At 43.5% G+C, this 22,542-nt stretch overlaps 3 protein-coding genes across 6 annotated transcripts in view; all 3 read left to right on the top strand.

The window, feature by feature from the left end:
• The window catches only part of neur (E3 ubiquitin-protein ligase neur), a 63,067-nt gene extending 52,703 nt beyond the window's left edge, over window positions 1-10,364 (top strand). For 3 of the 4 annotated variants that reach the window (XM_089595289.1, XM_089595288.1, XM_014351889.2), the window contains 3 exons: window positions 7,180-7,346; window positions 8,221-8,861; window positions 8,948-10,364. In XM_089595289.1, the coding sequence (XP_089451415.1) occupies window positions 7,180-7,346; window positions 8,221-8,861; window positions 8,948-10,025 (1,886 nt within the window). In that variant the 3' untranslated portion in view covers window positions 10,026-10,364. The remainder of the gene's footprint in view (window positions 1-7,179; window positions 7,347-8,220; window positions 8,862-8,947) is intronic. The other variant, XM_089595290.1, reaches the window with a different exon arrangement.
• A 2,298-nt stretch (window positions 10,365-12,662) lies between these two features.
• On the top strand, window positions 12,663-13,989 carry LOC106638654 (uncharacterized). The gene is made up of 2 exons (XM_014351935.2): window positions 12,663-13,146; window positions 13,232-13,989. The coding sequence occupies exons 1-2, from the start codon at window positions 12,794-12,796 to the stop codon at window positions 13,953-13,955; spliced, it is 1,077 nt and encodes a 358-aa protein (XP_014207421.2). The 5' UTR covers window positions 12,663-12,793; the 3' UTR covers window positions 13,956-13,989.
• A 401-nt stretch (window positions 13,990-14,390) lies between these two features.
• Window positions 14,391-22,542, top strand: part of gukh (NHS actin remodeling regulator GUK-holder) — a 75,986-nt gene continuing 67,834 nt past the window's right edge. The window contains exon 1 of the mRNA XM_089595513.1: window positions 14,391-15,103. Coding sequence (XP_089451639.1) covers window positions 14,809-15,103 — 295 coding nt within the window. The 5' untranslated portion in view covers window positions 14,391-14,808. The remainder of the gene's footprint in view (window positions 15,104-22,542) is intronic.

Below are 22,542 nucleotides of genomic sequence, written 5' to 3'. Positions count from 1 at the left end.
ACAATGCCCTAGCAGGGGGATGAAAAATTTTTCGGGACCTACACTATAGAGGGGGACTGTGGGTATTTTTCGGAGTTACATGCACACACGTACCTATACGTATAAATGTATGTACATGCACCCTTAGAAAAAAAAAATATATATATATATATATATATATATATATATATATATATATATATATATATATATACGCGTGTGTATAGGTATGCTCGGACGACGAGGGTTGAATGTGAAAAAAGGAAAAAGCACCACTGCCAGTCTCGAGAGGGAGAACAATAAAATAAGAAGAAAAAAAAAAGCCACGTATGCATACCCGTACACCGGCACAGAAATAAAAATGGGGGAGCAGGGGGAGGGAGAAGCTTCCCCTTCGGAAAGGCGCGTTATAGATACGATTATATGTATATATATAGAAGTCGACCAGGTGGTGCGCGCGAGTTGGCCCGTTGTCGTGCATCCCCCATATTCAGAAACGCTGTCGTCGCCAGCTGCCGTTGTTCCCTCCTCCTCGACCCACATACATATTATACACTAAAAACATTTCTTTTTTTTTTTTGCAAGCATACCTGCACACGTACGATATACTAATACTTGCGTACGGAAAAAAAAAAAAAAAGAGACGGCTGCACTTTCGAGGCTGCCTCGCCTTCTATGGATGGATACACCTATCATGTACAACGTATTGACGAGGAACTGGCCGCGCGGTCCCCAATATATATATATATATAAACTCCGCGTACCCATATATTACAATGCACATACAGGTATACATAGAGTTTTCGAGGTACTTACGAGAAGCTCGTCGCAGATGTACATAGAGATAAGATGCGCGACCTACTTTATCTCCCGCGATGGGCTTGAGAGAGAGAGGTGTACCGCAATATAAGAATTATTAGAGAGAGAGAGAGAGAGAGAGAGCCGATGAGTGACCCAAGGGGGAGAGTTTCCTCTATCTCTCCTAGTCCTATAGGATGTACATGTACATAGCTGTGCCGATATTTACGCTCCTCGGAGCATCGGTATTATATAGAGAGACTCTCGTTGCACACCGGGAAAGCCTGTGTGGAGGAGGAGGAAAGGTTGTTGCACCTCGGCTAGAGAGCCTTTCTCTCTCTTGGGGGAGAGAAAAGTATATATATATACACACAAGGTATACCTATACATATACATATACACGTAGAAGGAGCGTGCGGATGGATAGATAACAGTGCAACTCCTCTGACGATGGTGGTGAGAGAGGGAGGTACCCTAATTTCCCGATACGAGAAAATTGTTCTCTCTCCTCTCTCCCTTCGCGAATTCAATCATCCGCAAAGTGGCTGTGTGTATACATATGTATATATGTATATAAGTCACGTGCAACGTGCATCTCTCAATAATTGTTGCGAATATAGGAGGAGGAGGAGGAGGAGGAGGGAGAGAGAAGATCACACAGCTCGTCAACAAGGCTCGAGGGGAGGCGTGCGCCTTCAAGATAAGATTGAGGAAAATACATCCATATATAGGTACACAGAGAGAGAAAGAGAGAGAGAGGTACAACAGAGCCCGGCCGGGCATCTAGTAATAATAATCCCTTTACGTATATATATAGGTGTGTGTGTACGGTGGAAGAACGGAGCGGCCGGCGCGCCTTTGTGTTTATATACGCGGGGCACGCAGGGCACACACACACACACTCTACGGACGGCGCGGACGCTCCCCGTGTAAAATGTGTATATGTATATACATATATATACACACCATGAGCCATCAACGGGCGCACGCACACACAAAAAATATATATCTATGGGTGTGTGTATAAATGTGCCCGCAGAAGGAAAAAGAGAGAGACACGCGCGTCGGGGGCCTCGAAGCCGGAGCCAGCTGTGTACGGGGCCCCTCAGTCGGCTAACTGGCGTCGCGAGAGCCACCCGCGTATTTACACTCCTTAATCCCGATTTTTTGCTCCACAATGCTCGTTATTTACAAGTAACCATACAATTTTTTTTTTTACTCCGAAACAACGGTTAGCGGAGCTTTTTTTAAATTATTTTTTTGGGTTATTATCATTTTTTTTTTATTTCCATGCGACAAAGAGGGGGTTGTTGACGCCCCGCGTTAAGCACCCCTGCCGCTAGCGCCATCTTGACTGCACGCTCTGTGCCCAAAGGGTTGGGCTCGGGGGGTGGGGGGTTGGCAAAAAAAAAAAAAAAAAAAAAAAAAAAAGAAAGTGACAGAGTCGAGCGACCAGAGCCATGTCGATATTCTACCTCCAGCGACCGAGGAGGCCGCTCACGGTCAAGAAGGCCACCAGGGTTGCGCGCATCAGGCTCAACAATTACGCCGAAGGTAAACAATCCACCGAAACCCTCGATTCAACTTTTCTTTCCTTTTTTTTCTTTTTTTTTCTTTTTGTACAATGATAGGTAATTGTACGCGCGAAACCTTTGTTTTCTCAATAGCCTTCCGGCCAGGGGGTACCGATCGAACAATGATTGGGGGTGTGGTTCGATTTTATTCTTTTCCTCGTTATTATTGTGAAATTACACGATTTTCGACGGTCATGTCACCTCCCCCTCCCTTTCTACTCTAGCCTACTTTTGTTTACACTGCAGTCCCGTCTGTATATGTATATACACAACACTCTCGACCCACTTTGTTTGCCGAACCTTCAACTTGGCCGATTTTCTATGCTTTCAAGCTTCCCGACCATCCCTCCCCCTAATGGTGCATAAAAATCGTGCGATTTGCGCGAAATCGGATTAAATGTATAGGCGAAGATTGAAAAATCACGGCCTTTTGCTCGCCGATCGGTCGGGCGCGGATATGTCACCAAGTATCGGTAAGCCGATTTACCGATCAAAAGTTCCTCGCAATGCAAACTCGAGGGGCGGACACTTTTTTATTATTATTATTATTTCTCAATACAAGCGGGGGTGCACACGCAACATATGCTCCTATAGTTAAACACGCGGTATATATATACCGCACTATTGTACCTTGCCGATTTCTTAATCTCTATATAGACGAGTTAATAATATAATAGAGGTACGCACTCCCGTTATCAAAATAACGATGTTTACCTGTCTCTGCTCAGTGCTCATATACTCGTTGCGCAACCCCCTACGAGGTGTATAATATAAAGACGCCTCGTCAGAAATGATCCTCGATCCATCGCAACAACGTAGCGGGTAAAAAAGAGCCGAGTAAGTACAACTAGGTGTACAACCCATCCATATATACTAAGTAGATATACGCAAAGGAGAAAGGAGCGCGTTGAGCTATGTATATATAAATAGCAAAGAGAGAGAGAGAGATAGAGAGGAGGGAACAAAGAGATCATACCCCTGCCGCACACACATATATATATATACAAAGTGCATACTACTCCCTTTTGTCATTCTATGCTCGTGTATAGTCATCAGACGCGCCGTTATGTTGCGTATATAATTATGTCGTTAGCCGTCAAGTTCATGTGTATATATATTATGCGCTCGAGCGTAATTATGTAGCCACCACGTCGCGGGCGATTCTCACTTTTTTGTACGACACGTGTATAATATATTTCGCAGGTCGCGACCCCTCGAACGTGGCGTTTCCGAGTATATTATTTTTATTATGATATTCGTTGGCGAATTCTTGCCGCGTATTAATACACTCGGGCGCGAGAAGGAACGCTCGCGTTTTCTCCAGCCGGAGGCTCTCTCTCTCTCTCTCCAGGAGTCTAGTACTCTGCACTTGTAATATATACGCGCGCAGTTGCAGGATCATATATATGGTTACGTTGTAGAGTAGTGAGGCTGCAGTTAAATAGGGATAATAGCCAAGCATAGGTATATGTATATACTGGTAGTGGGAGAGATGAATGTGTATGTACATATATATATATGTGTACCCTCGCAGTAGGGGGATGGTGTACGTGGGAACGCGCCGATCCTCCGGAAAATGCCGATATTAAAAGCTCGCTTTTCAAGTGTCCCTCTCTCTCTTGGGTCAGGCTCGGGTCTCGTCCTTTTTTTTCCTTCCCCCCCCCCTCCTCCGTTTCCTCTATACGTGTGGACGGACATTTTTGGGCCCCGGAAAATCTCCCTCTGCTTCCTTTGTCGTGCTTTCGTCTATTGTGCGAAAAACGTGCGCAGGACAACAAGTAAGTATATACAGGTACGCGTACAAAGATGTTTGAGATTAGGACGGTGATGACGATCAACACTGCGCTGTGCATATTTATGGAATTGAGAAATAAGATAGCCTCTTTTTGATACGGGGGTATATATATATATTACATATAGTTTTAGGTGGAGGTGAGCGAAGCGCCGCTGCAAAGAAAATGTGTGCCGCGGGTTTCCCACGAGTTGTTTAGTGTGTGTATATATATATAAAGCACAGCTCTTGGGGGGGAGAAAGAGCACCTCTATTTTATATATATATATATACACATTATTTTGCTATACGGCTGTGAGCTTTGCCGTTCACTTCCCTCGCACCGTTTAGATTAACGAGAGAGAAAGGAGACGTATATACGTACAAGAAAGGTCTTCTTGTGTAGCTTGTCATGTCGGGGGACAAATCGATTCTCCGTGTCATGCATAAGCATATATTATGTATTATCTTTTTCCGAGATGTATAAGTACATTCGTCACTCGGCAATCCTTTGTTTTGAAGCTTTGACGATTTGGCTCTATGCGCGTCAAATACCTAGATGAAGTGTGACGGCGATCACACTTTCCGTGGAGTGGCGGCGAAGGAGAAAAAAAAAAAAAAAAAAAAAAAAACAGAGAGCCGCGGTGTATACGCGCACAATGGGGCCGCGATGTGGATTCTTTCACGCGTGAACGTACGTATAACGGGGCAATAAAACGAGAGAGAGCACGTCGTCGTCGATCTAGACCCTAGATTATAATATATATACTGGTACGTACATTACATAAACGCACTAGTGAGCGAGGCGCTTGACTTTTACAAAAAAAAAGAAAAAAAAGAGAAAGAACCTTTGTTTTTTTTTCCTACTTTGAAGGGAACAAAGAGCAAAAGGGAAGATAAGCCGAACGGCGGGGGGGAAAGGGTTCGAGTTTCGTGCGATCCGTCGAGCGAATCGAGCTTCGAGACGAGTAAAAGTACAAGAAGAAGGGCATATAATACACACAGAGACGGGCAGCGGAAGTCGGCGCGAATTGCCATTACGTGATGGCCAGTGCCTTATTTTTTTATTTGCTTTTGCGGGTGTACGGCGTGAGAATCTTACACAGTGTTCCCCGGGAGGTAACATCAGCACGCGTAAGAAAAGCATAATATAAAAGAGAGCCTCTGCATGTGGGGATTTATTTTTAGAGTCGCGAAAGCCCCACAGCGAAGAAGCGCTGATTAGCACTGATCGGTTCAATCCTCCTTTCTTTTTCTGTCTCCCCGAGTTTCACTCTCTCGCTCAAGAAGAACAACAATGGGACGAGCAAAGGGCAGGGGGGGGGGAGGAGAGAGGGCGAGAAAGCTGACCTGTTGATTTTCTCATTGACTATAATTCGAGTGTGTGTCTCTTATTGTAAGTGGCTTGCACGTACTGACAATACTTGAATATACTCATGCACATGCATACTGCTTTAAACGCGTCTGACGGCTCTTTGTTCGAGATGAATGGCCATATTAATAATAAATACACGTACATAGGTAGAGAGAGAGAGAGAGAGAGTACTTACCAGGTACAATGCATAAAAAATATGTACAGAGTCAGGGGTTTTCCAAGCTTTTATACATATATACATATAGCTTATACATAGATGGAAAGGTGCAACAGCTGTAACGGTGGTGATTGCAAGCGCGTATATGTATGTATATATACACGTCACGAGTACGTTCCCACGCTGCTGTGTGTATATGATGCAGCTCGAGTTGTTACATCGAGGAGGAGGTGTATTATATATACAAGCGCGGGAGCAGCGTTACGGAACGCTCGAGGGCCTCGGGCGAAAAAAAAAAAAAAAAAAAAAGAGGAAAACGGGGGGAGGGAGGATACGTACGTCTATAATACACCGCTGATGCTCTTCTTCTTCGTAATTCTCGGCTCGAATAAGACTGATGCGCGCAAAGTCTTGTTGTTTTTTTTTTAATAGTCCAACAACAACAACAACAAAAATCGTCACATATGCTTCTTATCTCAGCGCCCGGGAAGCCTCGTTAGGGGGTAACAATAAAAGCGCGCTCTCGCGCAAAAAACCAAACAACGTCGGAGGAGGAGGGGGATTAATTATTGTCTCCCCAGTGCTTGGTATGACTCGAGAAGCGAGGAAAACCGGTTGTCGTAGAGTAGAGCGATTTTTCCCATATTGCCGACGAGCTAATTTGACGTTTACCGCGCTTCTTTTGACGTTTCCTTTTTTTTTTTTTTTTTTTTTTTTTTAAATAAACGTATATAAGACACGCATGAAATAAAAATACCGTTTGCAGCTTCGTTTTTTTTTCACGCGTCCGTATAGTGTATATGGACACGAGCTTCCGGGATCGGCGAATAATGCGGGAACAATAAGTGGGCCTCTTCCCGAAAAATGGCTTTTACCATAATACACGTGGGAGTTGATGAATTTAACGATTTTTTTAATCACCCTCTGGCTTTCTAAGTTCTATCTCGGATTGGAGCTTACGTGGGCGTAATTTTTACATTTCGAATATGCCCGTTCGATAAAGTGAAGAATATGATATACGTGCACGGGGCACAGAAGCGGAGAAGCTATACATACACGTCTCTCGCTTCTTATTCTTCTTTTGTTGTTGTATACCTCCCTCTCGGGTGTACATGAATAGGTCTCTCGATCGATTGGTCGTCTTTTCAGAAGACCCTCTTCTTTTTTTTATTCCCTCAAATTTTTTTATCGTCACGAACGCGCGCAGAGTTCGTTCATCCCTTCGTGTTTTACACGCAATATGTATATTCTTTGTACTCGTGTATACTCTATCAATTTTTTAAATTTTTTTTTCTTCTTAAAGCGCAAATGCATCATTTTTTGTGCTGAAAAAATAAAAAATAAAGAAAGTTTATTACATCCAAAATTTAATTGCCTGCTGGAGGGAAAAAAATAAATTTACTTTTAAAGCGTAGAAAAAAAAATGATTTTGTGCACCTATACATAAATTCATTCGGTAATGATCGAAAGAAATGTATAAAACGACTCGTCTAACGCCCGTATGTTTCGTTTTTTATTGTTACAGCTCCGAGATCGTCCAACGCGGTGACGAACAATTTGCCCCCATTGACCTTCCACACAGTCCACGGCGACAACATAAGGCTCTGCAACGGCAACACCATCGCCAGGCGACAAGAGAGCTTCTGCAAAGGCGTCACGTTCAGCGCCAGGCCCGTGCGCGTTGGTGAAAAGGTAAATTTTTCTTCTTTCTTTTATTACCACGCTGTTTACCCTAAAAAAAAAAAAAACGCATTCAGGAAGTCATGAATGGTACACGCGCGCGAAATTTTTGAGAGAAAGCTTTGTTCCTCCTTTTTTTTTTTTTTGTCTCGGATGGTGCGCCATAAACGTCGTAAACGCGCTCGGCTGAAAAATGCCTATAGCCATTTAATTTACAACTCGTATGGGAGGCCTCTCCTTGTTTTTTTTTTTCCCCAACATCTGTCGCCTCGATCAACGCTCTATAGATAAGAAAAAAAAATGTGCCACACGCCATCGAAAGTCTCCTATTATCTTTTTTTTTTTTTTTTTCCACGGAACACGCATAAATCTGCATGACGGACGATTTCGTGGTAAGACAAAAAAAACCAGACAGACAAAATAGTCGAATTAACATTATCACCGTGGATCCGTCGATACGCGGCCTCGATTATATTCATATTACCACACATACATGTACACGCATTCCTCAAAAATCGTCAAATATCTCGTTAAAGCGAGTCTCGCGTGGGAGAGGCCTCTGGCTCATTACATACGCGCCGCGACCTTTTTCCGCTGCCGATCCTCCGCCGCGCATAATAATAATCGAGCCTTGTACATCACGGTGATTTCTACCTTTTTTCGATATACATTTCGGGGAATGTATTCAAATTTCGAGATTTATATCTCTCTCCTTTTTTTTTTTCTACTTCGAGGCTCCCTTTTATTTTATTTCGTATATACAAAGCAGATAGAGAGATAGATCCGCGCAAAGGACCAAGTTCGTCGACCCCCGCGCGCGCCTTCAGCAACACCCAACGACGGGAGTGCTATCATCATCTACTAACAGCGTTGAATTGTATTGCAGGTGTGCGTCAAGTTCCTCGAGATCTCGGACAACTGGAGCGGTGTGATTCGCTTCGGGTTCACGAGCAACGACCCGGTGAACCTCCGCAGCGGCCTGCCCCGCTACGCGTGCCCGGATCTCACGAACAAGCCCGGCTACTGGGCCAAGGCCCTCGCCGAGAGGTACGCCGAGCGCGACACCGTCCTCTTCTACTACGTGACCACGGCCGGGGACGTGCACTTTGGGGTCAACGGCGAGGAGAAGGGCGTGTTCTTCAGCGGTGTCGAGACGCGCAGCGCCTTGTGGGCCATCATCGACGTGTACGGCAACAGCACGGCCATCGAGTTCGTCGACCCGAACCGCCAGCACTTCAACAACAGTGGCCGTCGCGGCGCGTCCAATTCATCGGCGACGACCACAACAGTGACGACGACACCAGCAACGGCAGGGACGACGAGTACGACTTCGGATTCGCACGCCGGTGAGGATGGCGCGCACAGGCACCCGGGCCTCGACGACGCCAGCAACGCCGGCCGCGACCTCGAGCGCATCGTCGTACCCGCGATGCAGAACGTCAGCATACACCACGAGCCCGACGTCGAGCTGCCGGGCTTGCGATTCCAGCCCCAGGGCATGCTCTTCTCGCCTCTGTCCTTCCACTCGTGAGTATTTTTCATTTGCGTGTAAAAATCCTTGTTTATTATTGGGTAAACAATAGAGGTTTCATGAAAAAACTAATGGTTTTCAGGACGCGGGGTCGCAACATTCGGTTCAGCAATCAGCAGTGCGTGGCGACGCGTAGCGACACAGAGTTCTGCCACGGTTACTCCTTCACGAATCGGCCGCTTATTCTCGGTGAGCGCATAGTGGTCCAGATTTTGGCCACGGAGCCGATGTACGTGGGAGCGCTGGCCCTAGGGTTGACGTCCTGCGACCCGAGTCGGTTGAGCGTGGACGACTTGCCCGACGATAGCGACCTGTTGCTCGACAGGCCCGAGTACTGGGTGGTCTCGAAGGACGTGGCCTCGAGTCCTCAGCCCGGCGACGAGATCGCCTTTACGGTCAGTCACTACGGCGAGGTGCAGATGAGCAAGAACGGCGGCACCCCCACGGTCGTCATGCACGTCGACCAGAGCCTCCAGCTGTGGGCGTTCGTCGATGTCTACGGCAGTACTCAACGCGTGCGTATGCTGCACAGCCGGCCGCCTTGTTCGCCGCCCCGACAGCAGCGACAGATAAGCCAGCCGGCTAGTGGAAGTAACGCGGCAACGATAGCCCCCGTGCCGATGACAGCGGCAGCCCCGGTGGTTCACAACGCGAACCTGCCCGAGGTGCAGTTCAAGCCCGCTGTGGGTGGTGGTACCGTCCTAGTGGTCAACCTGCCGCCTCAGGCCGCTTACCCGGCGGCCCAGCCGGTGCAGCCTATCTACGGCCAGGCTCGTCCTCGGCCGCCGATATCTTCAGCTTCCCCGGCTACCAATACGCTCGCGTCCACCGGCTCGTCCACCTACGTGGAACCCGTCAGTTACTCCGTCGTTCAGCAGCAACAGACGACGATAGCTCCCGAGGGATCATCATCCTCCTCCTCCTCCTCCTCCTCCTCGCACATGCAACAGTGGCGCGAGGGTTTGCAACCACCGGCACCTGGTCAGCCCAGCGAGTGCTCCATCTGCTACGAACGTAGCATCGACAGCGTGCTCTACATGTGCGGACACATGTGCATGTGTTACACGTGCGCGCTCCAACAGTGGCGGGGCAAGGGTGGCGGCCACTGTCCGTTGTGCCGGGCGACCATACGCGACGTCATACGCATCTACAGGTCCTGAAGCATCGAGCCGAAACAGCGAACGACAAGTCCTGGCGATGATGGCCGTAGTAGGAGTAGTAACTGCCACTGTCACAGGCCGAGCTGGAGGTCCTCGTCCAGGGCTACTCGGCCGGAAATGCCCGTGCCAAAGTTGCGTTGAGCCCTGTTGCTGCCCATCGTTACTCTTATCTTTTTTTATTATCGTAGACGTCAATTAACATTGCCGCATCTCGATGGAGGGGACACACGCACACATATTGCTCTGCTGTTGGTGCTTATGACTGATTACAATGTGACGTATGCTATACGACAGCTCGTTGACTGCCGGAGTTATAAATCGTGACTTTTTTTTTTTTTTTTTTTTTTTTTCCATCGAGCATTTGTAATATAAAACGAATCAAGCGAGTAGGGAAAGACAAGGTGGTGATGATGATGATCATAAAAAACGAATTATTGTTTATCATGTAATTTCTAGTTGTATTTATTTGTTACGCAGACGACGCAGGTGCCAAGGATTAAGGCACTCGAGCCCTAAATCATTTTCGACTGCCGTTTTGTTGTGTAAACGTCGTATCATTGATTTATGTAACTGCGGTTGTGTGTTTGACTATTTTGAAACGAAAATTTTTTTTGTTTCTTTTATCATTGTAAACAACATTTATATATACATGCATGTGCATGTATATATATGTAAGATTACAGACATGTATATATTATACACATATTTATATAAAAACTCATGGGGGTCAGGGAGACGAGACAACTCACTCGAATTTGCGTTTACCGTCTCACTGAGAGGGTGTATCATTGCATTTAGATGTTACGGATATGTTTGTCGATAAACTATCGAACAGTGGCAGGAGAGAAGATGTAATCTTTTGTGGCTCGTCGGTCGAGCGATTGAAGCAAGAACATAATTAAATAAAGAAAAAAAAACAAAAAAAAAAAAAACAAAAAAAAACAAAAACTAGCAAATAAGGATTACATGCGTAGAAGAAAAACGTGTGACGCGTGTGTTTGATCCTTCGATTTGTATACGCTCGTGTAGTTTGCATTAACCAAAGAGATTCTCTGCATGACGAGTCTTTGGGGCTTTTAAGCTCCGAAATGAAAAGGAGTTGAGAAGAATATTAATGGGGTTGACGAAAGTGTAGTCATCGATATTTTTACGGGTGTGCATGTGCGTGTGTGTATCTGGCTTTAAAGACAATTTTTTTAAATATGAAAAAAGTAATGGAAACAATAGAGTTTGAATGACAAAGAAGCAAATAAAAGGAAAAAAATAAAAAATAAAAAAAAACAAAGATAATGAAAAAAAAAAAAAAAAAAAAAAAAAAAACCAAGCGATTCGCGCTTTCATCCTACTGAGCCGTTTTATTTTCACGAATAGTCTAGGCTCTTTCCTGCGTGAAAGGCCGTGCCTTAAATTTAATGTGAGCCAGCGAAACGATGAAAAAAAAGTAAAAGTAAGAAAATGCGAAGGTTACGTTGGAAACAAGATTTTTAAATGAAAATGAATTATTTTGCAAAAAAAAAAAACAAAAAAAAAACCAGAATCCAGATCATCTGTTATTCATCACATAGTCACAATTATAATGAAATATAGGTAACCGATGTTCGTGCAGATGAAGATTAAGGAAGAAAAAAACGGAGAAATCACGTAACGTAGTGAAATTTCTAGTCCAGCGAGCGTCAGCCGCCTTTGAATGTCTATATCGATTCGAGAAAATTTAAAATTAAAATTTTTATTTCGAAGATAACGAAATTCAGAAGAATAAAAATTTTTTCAGCCCAATGTTAACTTTGATACAGCACAGTTGCATCGTGAGAGAGAGATTGAAAAGAAAAAACTTGGCAAGTATGCGTTCCTGTGTGCGCGTGTGTGTAATTTACGAGTGTAAATGAATGAATTACGAAATTTTTCTAGTTAGTGATAAGGAGATTGTATCGAGTCATTGGCGGAGGGTAGAGCGAAAGTATATTCGATAATATTTAAATCTTAGCTATTATCATTATTAGTTATCATTATTATTATCATTATTCTTATGATTAATTATTATTATTACAATTACTATCGATTGATTACTAATTACAGTATACCATAACAATTAATGTAACACCACGTAATTTTTTTTTTTACCCCCAAACTCTCTGGAGATGGCGATTATTCAATTTTACATTGAAATGTCGAAAGTTATAACGTGAGCAAAATTTGGTTACCGCAAAAATAAACATTTATAAACCATTTAAACTATATGTGTTTGTTTACTCTTTTCCCTGACCATTCCATGTCCGTTGTTTCAAAATCTATCCCAATTATTGATGCTTCAGTCGACATTTTTATAACTTGCTTTATTCTGCAACTAAATTAGAATGAGGTTTAATGTTAATCTTTTTTATTTATGTCGACTTTGTATAACTTTACTCCTTTTATTATAAAAAGGTATAAACATACTGTTGCAATAATAAATGTGTTCAGCACAATGTCAATTGCTAGAGAGCAACGTTTCCCAAACATTTATTTTTACGTTATTTTTACCTATACTTTTCGCAAAAAACAAGACAATTAATACCACTAGATGGCGCTGACTGTAAATTAAATAAAGTCCTAGTCCTAGTGGCTAGTGCATCAGTCAGCGCCGCAAAACGAGCTGTTTGATTAATAGAATCACAAAAACATAACCTTGTTATCATGAAAATTAAAAACAAGTAAGAATTAATTAAACAATCTATTATACATAGTACTTAAAAATCGTGTGGTGCGAAAAGCATTGTGATTTTGAAAAAATGATACGAAATCTCGAAGAGGATCAAGTTGAGCAGCACCAACAGTCTAAGAAACTTCGAGTCGGCTCGCCCGTTTTCAGCGAAGAATTCGAAGATGAATGCAACAACAGATTAATCGAATCCATATGTAAATTCGGTAGGACTGAAAAATTAAGTGCCATGTTGAGTCACGAGGACAGAGCAGCTTTTTGTATGTTACACCTTGGATCGTTTTTACATTCAGCTTTGCTGTACAAACAAGAAAAAATTGTTGACCTACTATTGGACCATAATTCTGGAAAAGATTTTGATTTCTACCAAACTTTAATGCTGATAGTCACGGTTAATTCGGATCAGTATCTCATATCGGACAGGTACTAAGTACTTTCATAACAAGTTACTCATCAACATTGATTTTCGTTTTCTCCAAAACTTGATATTAAATCATCAAACTTTCAGTTACATGGACAGTCGTATTTCAAAGCTCGTAGATGCTGGCTTGAATGCAGAGCACATGACTCAAGTGTTGCGCCACAGTGCCCAGAACGACGATGGGATAAAGGCTTTACTGCGTAACGGAGCTGATATCAACATAAGGGGTAGAAATGGCACGACAGCACTGTTCTTCTTCTTTCGTGGCTCGAGCTGCTTTGGAGACAACATGAGCAACTACGCCACCTTTCGAAATCACATAAGGAAACTCCAGATCGCTGGACTGCCCGTTAGTCAAGATAACTTGGGACTTTTTGAGGAAATACAGAACAAATATGAGCAGGGCTACTTGGAAAATTATCGCCTCAACAAAGATCCTGCCACTTTAGAATTGGAAGAGTGCAGGCAAGAGTGCCAGGAGTTGAAGGCAATCAAATTGAATGCGCATCTTTCTCTTCACGACATCATGTTTCAAAACGCAAACCAAATGGCTGTACTCGCGGGCAACGAAAATTTTCGCGACATCGTTCTGTCCAAGAAATTCAGACAGAAGTTTCCCATGTACGGCTATTTATTAAAATTACAGTTCAGAAAAGGATTGCTGAGAAGGGCTCTCCTCGAATCTGCCCTGTTCACCTTGCACTCCATGGCATACAAAGAACTGACCGAAGTTTGCTCCCTCGAAATATTGAAATTATTGAGCGACAGGGACTTGAAAAACTTAATCAAAGCTTATTTCAAAGCCGGATAGATGGATCGAACTGCCGTATAGTATTTGTACATACAACAATCAAATAAACTTTTATATTTTACATATTTAAAATCGATTTGGGCGCGTTTCATAATTTCGTACATTTCCTCTATTTTCAGACCCGGACGGTATACGTGATACATTGATCTGTGTGAGATAAGCTACCACACCCAGGTAAGCATATTCTCGACAGCCGATAAGCCCTTACCGTCAGCCAGTGTACACAAAGCTCTTTTTTTCTCCTGACAGATGTCACGTCGCTGTGTGTGCTCTCCCGCAGCAAAACCCGAGGCTCCCATTGGTGGATTCGAAATGAATGGGACTCTGCTCGCCTTCGCTCGCTCGACTTGATCCAGCCGGCCGGCAGCATTCGGAGCACGACCGTCGTGCCGTACGTGCGTTTGCATACTGCACCCAAGTGGGGTCTGCGTCGCGTTAACCGTTTGTTTGTTTATTTGTTGTTTTATTTTACTTTTTCAGAGGAGCTATGCAGACGCGTCGGTTGCGCGCGTGGGTTCATTGTTGTGATCCAAAAGTGCATCAGGGAGTGTGCGCGTACAGTGTGTAGCGAAAAAAAAAATAAAAGTCCTCTCTGGACGCTCATGAATAATTCACCTGGAGCAACGGTAATAATAATAATAATAAAACGAAAAGTGGAGCATGGCGCCAGGAGCATCAGGTGGCCGGTCTAATCGGAGCCCGGCTCGAGCTGGCCATTCTCCGCCTCGCGGTACTCCATCGTTTCTGTGTCACGCGTAAACACCACCGCTCCCAACCAAACGAGGAGACACACCTACGTAACCCGCATAAAAACAAAAAAAAAAAATAAAAAAATTAGAAGGAAAGGAACAAGATGCCCTTCGTAGCCCGAAAGTTGGAGCCAAAGTTCCTGTGCCGGGGACACGTGCCGTACGGCTCTGGAGCGGCGCGCGACTGGCCCGTCGGTGCCGAGCTCGAGGCCGCGGCCAACGGTGCGCTCAGCGGGTCCCTCAAGCAACTGGCGTCGCTCCTTGGGGCGGCCGAGGACATCTTTGCCGAGTTGACGACCGAACTGACCGGCATAGCCGAGAGGAGCGCCAAACTCAGGCGGAGGATCGACCGGGTCGAGGAGAGCCTGCTGGCTCAGGATCCCAAGAAGATACCAGTCCGTGAGTGCAGAGACTCTTTTTTTTTTTTTCTCTTTTCACGTATAGTGTTACAGGCAGACCCTTCTCCTCTGGCTGAAATTTCACACTCCAGCTCCTCTCCGGCGATTATCTGGCTCTTATCTCTCTTATTTGCGCCCCCTCCTCGCGCCTCCTTTCTTTTAACAGGTGGTACACGGGTATTATGGCACCATCTAACACACACTCGGACGACGGTTTGTTTTTCTTTCTCTCTGTACGAGCACGCGTACAAAAAAAAGTGCCCTAACTTACACACACTCAAATCAATGAAACCGACGATACCATTGGGTTGTAAAGTACGTATACTGCGTTTTTCCCCACGAAAACTCCCAGCAAAACAGAAAAAGAAAAAAAAAATCGGTATACCTCGTCAAGCGAGTGTATTATATGTACAGAGAGAAGCGTCCGGCAAACTCGGGATCTCTTCCTCCCTGTGTACGTAATACTTAATAGGCAGGTATGTTTGCCTTTTTTTTTTTTTTCCTCTCTAAGCGAGTCGCCGATCGGAACGAGTTTTCCTTGGCGTGCGTGTGTAAATATATATACTCAAAGCCACGTCTACGGCACGACGAAAGTGCATAGCAAATGAAAAGCGAAACGCTCAGCGGATACTTGTACATTCTCGGAAGCGCAATCAGTGGATGGTTTTTTTTTTTTTTATCCATCGTTTACAACAATATACAGAGCACCGGACACGAAGTATCTTTTGCCAAAAGTACGAAAATCGGCAAGCGCATCGTTACAAACTAAAAGAAGAAGAAGAAGAAAAAAAAAAAAAAGGTACAAGGCACGCACGTTATAAGCGGGGCGCCGTAAACGCTCTTTCTACCTGGCGCGGGAAGGCGCGCCTCTCTTTTCTTTCTTTCTCTCTCTCTGTTACCCAACGTGGGAATAAACTCTCCTCGCGCGAGAGAAGAACTCATCTCGCTGTGTGTGCACGTGTATATACATATACAAGTATGGGTACACGCGAGAGAGCCTTTAAGTGCCATGGTATGCGTCGGACTGGGACTGTCTGTTTTGCTGCAGTCTCTTGAGCCTCTGTCTCGACGTCCGATCGGTAAAGGGATCGCTGAGTAAGGGGGTTTCTTTTTTTTTTTTTCTCCAAATCTTTTCCTTTTTTCTCTGTGCCCTTGTGAAAAGCCGTGAAACATCCATATACACTGTATATATTATTATGTACAAATGTTGCACTCCACACACGTTACCCGCAATTCTCAAAAATCGGCAAACAGTATATAGTGCGGTCTAATTAATGCCGAAACGAAATACGCCCACCTCCTTCTTGGCGCAAGAGAGAAGTTTCTTTGCGTCGGCGTAACGGGATTGCCGGCAATGTAATGTACCTTCCTATACAGAGAGAGGGACTTCCGTGCCGTGCTCGACTGCTCGTCGCTCCGAGACCTAGGTACATACATACTATATAATATATATTATGTGCTACAGCCGCAATTAAAAGTCTCCCCTGCCTTGTGGGCCTTGTGGCTCTTCTCACCACACACGTGTACGTATATATACGTGCATATATATACGAGTAAATTCAGTAGCTCTTTTTTTCTTTCTCTGGTGCAGGGAAGAATATTAGGGTCGAGAGAGTGCTCTTATACACGCACACACACATGGGTACAGGTATACCGCGAGCCGCTCGTTCGTTCCGCTTTTCGAGCGACTTATTTTCTACGATTGAGCAACAACATATCCGTTCTCTCTCCCCACCCACCTCTTGGCGCCTTCTTTTATATATCTCTTCCCTTTTATCCTTTTGTTGCACGTGCTGTTATATAGGTATATACATGTTACAATATACAATAATATACACTCGCGCCCGGTGACTTTTTCTTATATAAGTACTTGTACTCGCGCTCTGTATCGCAAACCCTGGGTATCACAATATACACCCTACACCTACATCATAAAGCGCAAAGTGTCCTTTGAAGCGTTTCCTATCTCTGTTTTCGAGAGGCACCGGGGCACGATTGTCCTTGCAAGCGAGCCAATGTATACCTATATATATATATATATATATATATATCCTTTGTTTTTTTCGTCCCCGCGAAGAAGAAGGACTACATTAGCATGTCACCGTTTGTTGCGAGAATTCTCAAGTAGCAAGAGAGACACGCTGTACACTGCGTTGTTGCAGTGTGCGAAGGCCAAGGGATCGAGGTCCCCCGCAGCACCATCATTTTCACACCCCCCCCCCCCCGAATCTGTAAAAGGTGTTTGGCCGCATCGGGTGTAACTGAGTTTATTTGTTTACGAATTAAATGTTTGCATTTCTCGCTTGGCTTTTAATTTTATCCTCTCAGACCTTTAACATTTATAAGTACGAGGTTTTTCCTTCGTATGGTATTGCCGCCAATTAGGGTTGAAATTTCATTCAATACGAATAAAAATCGTCAATGTATTCGTAGGTCCATCACAACGTTTTGCATAACCGCGAACGATTCAAGAAATTGATTAGTTGCTTCTTTTTTTTTTTTTGGACTGTTGAAACGAATATTTATCATGGAAAAAAAAAAAAAAGGGAAACTTTTAAAGTAAGGTAGGTCATACTTGATTGTATTTAGTACAAGTTACTCGAATTTTTTGATAATTTAACAATAATTTTAGGTGTGACATAAAATAAATTGTAATTATCTGTTAGATTGTCACTTACAATCACAATTGGGATAAAACTCAATTTGACATTTTTCAGCAGGTGTAAATATACTATACCCTGTATTGGTAAAATGGTTGTGCACATTGTACGCAAAAAATTAACCAACAGTTTTGCAAACGTATTGTTTATTATCAACTTATCGCTACATTTTTTACATACACACATTTGTATTCACGTTTTACATTCATATCCATTCTATTGTCCAACAACTTACTTTTCCACTTATGTACGTATAAAAATTCCAAATCTGTCAATCGCCCAACATCTCAAACATCATCGCAGTCATCGTAGCTGAGCTTGCGAGCTACGCTCCTCGGACGATTCGCCAGTCTGTCGTTGTTCAGACAAAAGCACAGGTCGAAGGGTGAGCCCCTGGCCATGCACGTGCACCGGAATCCCGTAGCTGCTCTCTTGACATCCTCGCGGTAACGATCGTATATCTGCTCGTAGAACGGGTGGACCTGGCGATACAAGTGCTCGTTTGGATGGACCGCGGGCTTGGTCCACTCTTGGCACCACCGATCACACCCAAGGTGAGGTTCATGGGCACACTTGGGACTCTCCTTGACCGTGGCCATGGCCGTTTTCACCAGATCCTCGTTGCGACAGCGACGCGCCTGCTTGCCCAGGTAGTGGGCGAACAACCGATCCAGGCTGAGGTTGCCCGAGTCGTAGATCAACGGCACTTTTTTTTCACACCAAGGTGCGCGCTTCGGTGAGGCGGATCCAAATTGCTGGCTATACATATTAATGACAATTATACCTGTAAACAAATGCGCATTTTAGTACCTACAGCATATCCAGCTTTTCAAAGGATTACATACGCACAACGAGTAACAAACGCCACAAGTATCATATTGTAATGGAAAAAAAAAAAAAATTAACTTACCTTGGAAGACTAGTAAAAACGCTGTCGGTGTTGCTTAAAGTCCACGAGCGGTGTAGGGTGTATGGACACTTTGGAGCAAGTTGTTACCAAATAAAGCGATGTTTGTCAAATGATGTACAGGGCCTTGTTGCACTGCAATTTATACACGACCACGGCCAAGTGGTTTGTTTGTCATTGACGGGAAAAATCGGCTTTCACCGTAACTTTAGCACGTACAGTTCAATTAGCTCGAAAGGATTAAGATACCAAGCGTATGTGTATTGTAGTTTTCTGGGATGAAATAACAAGTCGCTTTTTCCGAGTGACACACGTCTCGTCCAAGGAAAATATCCGGGAAAATTGTACTATACTGTTGTTGTGACGTTTTCTACCGAACGAGCGATAATCATCCATGAACTGTTGCCGAATTCGAAAGCGAGAAATTTTATGACTCCCATAATCGTAGATTGGATCTTTATACTTTTTGGAAAGCGAGGTTTCATGAAAATAAGGAACGCCGTCTGCGCGAAAGCCACAGATTTTGCCGGTCAACACGTTTCTCCCACCGGTGCTTGGAAATCTTTTTTTCACCCTCTTACACACCCAATTTGTTTATGACAATTAAACATCTTTTGCAGATTTGGCAAAACCCCCCTTGGGCCCCAAGACTTTGCCGATCGTCTCGACTATAGATATATACAAGTTCACGCTCGGCTCAGCGAGTTCGAGGAAGACCACATTTAATATTATATTGACGATGGTCTCCAAAACAAAGAGGAAAAGGAAAAAGGAGTTTGATTCCCCCCCTCGAATCCAGGGTAGCCCGTAAACCATCGTAAAATCGGAAAAACACACGATGTGTGTATGTATAAAAAAAAAAAAGAAAGAAAGAGGCCGAGATGTCGAGGAAAAAGAAGGAGGAGTAGGAGGGAGAGGTAAAACTATATTATCCCTCCTGCGTAGGGCTTCCATCGGCAAACAGCTGAGGCTTCTCTCTCTCTCCTCGTTTATTGTTATACCTGTATATATACGTGTAAGCTCACACACACACTCGTGATCGGTACACATACCCCGGAATCGTATCCCAGGGGTGTCCAGTTCATGGGGTCGTGCCTGCTCCTCTCTTTCGCACCTCTCTCTTTCTCCCGAACTAGTAAACTTTCCAAAAAGGGAAGCTCGTGCTTCTTCATGCCCGCTGCTTTCAGAAAGCACGAGACAGCTGATGACTGTACTCGGGTATATATATGAGGGTTTATACTATATACATATATAGGTATTATAGCCACCACATCCCCAGGGACGTTTGCCGTGCCGTTGTTGGCGATGATGCGGCTGGCGCTACTACTGTCATAAATATATACACATATACATTCTGTAGACGCCCCTTTTGGTGTGGTTCTACAATATACTTACCTTCATAACATTTACTGAGAAAAAAAAAGACACCCGTGTCTATATAAGTAGGTACCGATTGGTCTAATATACTTTCCCAAGGGAGGGTGCAGATATCCGAAAATTATAAAAGTTTCCCTATACCCCCCTGCACAAACGGGTATTATTTAAAGCTTCGGTGCGACTCTTTTAATCCTTTCCTCTTCTGCAACTGTAGAGAGCACGTTGATAGATGCATGTATATATATATATATATATATATATATATATATATATATATATATATATATATATACACGTGTGTTAGGCGCACTGGTGTAAACGATCTCGGACTTTCTCTTTCGATTTTCCGCGACGATCGACGCAGCGACGCGGGACGCAACAATACACACCGCTGCGCTTTTGTATACACATATATACCTGTATTGGTTGCGAAATTCGCTCGCCCGCATATCTCATCGAGTTCGAACGCGTGGGTGGTTCGTGTGTGTATATATATATTGACACGTTTGGCGCACGTGCGTCGAAAAAAAAAAAAAAGATCCATCCGTTTCGACTCTGTATGTACGGGCTCTCATTTGCATTTGATGAGAATTTACGAGCTGTTGAGCCGAGAGACGAGAGAGTGCCATTGGGTATACCTATGTGTATAACTGGATTTTAGACGTGTATTGTACCTGTATGTAGGATAAATAAGGTCAACGGCGGTAGCGATTCTCTCCAGTGTGAGACGTACAGTTTTTTTTTTTTTTTTCGCTTGCGCCGGAAGAAAAAAACAATCGATTTTTCTTCTTTCGGTCCCAAAAGCGCTCTCGGTGTGGCCTTTTTTTTTTTTTTTTTTGTCAATGTAGCATCTCTCTCGTAGGGGGGGAAAAAAGAAAAAACAACCGAAACCGTGTCCGAAGCAATGATACGCGGGGTTTCGTATCGATTTTTTAATTTCTTTTTCTCTTTTCCCTCTCTCGTATACATGTATACTCGGAGTTCTAGGAAATCGTCCGTGAGAAAATGCCTCTGCTGTGTATACGCTATTGGCTCTCTCCCTCTTTCGCGTGAGCGGGTAATTGCAAGTCAGCAGCTGTACCCGCGTGTACCTGGACGGGAAACGGTACGTATAAGGAGAGAGCCTTGATTCCGTGACAGTTCGGTTATACTGTACACCAACCAACTGTGATTTCTTATTTCGTGAAAAATGCCCATTCGGTGTTTTTTATTGGGTGTCGAAGAAAAAAAAAAAAAAAAGAAATGGCACGGTTTGCGTTTGGTAAATATTAGTTGTATGTTTCTTTTTTTTTTTTTTTTTTTAAAGAGTCACGTGTGTGGCGTGATATTTATGCGAGATCGTAAATTATCCAAACTCACGTGTCTCTCTCGCAAACACGTGTTTCTTTAATCGAGCGCGACAAATTATCGTTCTTCTGTTGAGTTTTTTTTTCTTTTTTTTACAAAGAAGCAATAAGCCCACGCGTCGCGCGATCGAAAATTGTAGCCTGAAATAACATACAAATAAAACAAAACAATTTTTACGTAACACACAATCTGATGGCGCGACGGTTCATTCACTCTTTTCTACGTGTACGTATATGTGCCTAGAGGAAAGTTTGCCGTAAGAGAAATAGTATCAGAAAGAACCTGTGTCTGTGTATTATATAAGTGACTTTAGTTAATTGCTTTTTCCTCCTCGCTCCATCAGACAAAAAAAATAAAAATATTATGACGTGGTAAGTTGTCGTATCAAAATTTTAATCACCGCATTGATACTTTTCAATTCTTCGTTGACAATTTAATGCATTATTCGTGCTAAAATAATGTCTTGTTGAAATAGTATACTTGTAGCATCGCCACGAGTAGCTTAACCAAATTTTTTTTAGCAATAACAGTAAAAAAGTACTTTGGAAGGAAAAAAAAAAAGTAATAAGTGTTTAAAAAAGTAGTTAAATATTTCGAATACTTAATAGTAAACTTTAACATGTACCATTTATTTGAATTTGAAAAACAACAAGAATCATTTCTCGGTATGGTATTATGAATATAATAGGGACGAGTAAAAAATGTATTTTATTGAGGAAATAGTCTTTTACTGTGCATAAGTCAACAGAAAAAATACATTTAGATTATAAAAAAAAAAAAAAAAACGAGAAGCATACTCCAGAAAAAAAAATCAGTTACCAAATCGCGATTCAAGGAACTGTGCGCGACATATGCCACCACAGCTCCGCCACTGAAAAGCTCGACAGAAAGAGAGGCACTTTGCATATGATTTTCTCTTCTTTGTGCGTCTTGGCTCCTTTTTTTTTTTCTTTTCCATTTTTCATCCTCGGCTCTAAACTTCCCCACGTGACGGGACTCCGTTAAATCCCCGAGAAGAAGTTATACTCTGCCACGCGCGCGTGCTTTTTCGCATGAAAATGAAGGACCGCGAATCGTGAATGCCAAAGAAAATTTTACAGTTACACGCTGCGACTACTGTATTATACATATTACGTATTTTTTGCTCGA

Source organism: Copidosoma floridanum, unplaced genomic scaffold (genome assembly GCF_036245765.1).
Source record: "Copidosoma floridanum isolate Cflo_tuat_1 unplaced genomic scaffold, Cflo_Japanese_pri ptg000025l, whole genome shotgun sequence".
NCBI classification, from domain to species: domain Eukaryota; kingdom Metazoa; phylum Arthropoda; class Insecta; order Hymenoptera; family Encyrtidae; genus Copidosoma; species Copidosoma floridanum.
This window is presented reverse-complemented; position numbering and strand designations above follow the sequence as displayed.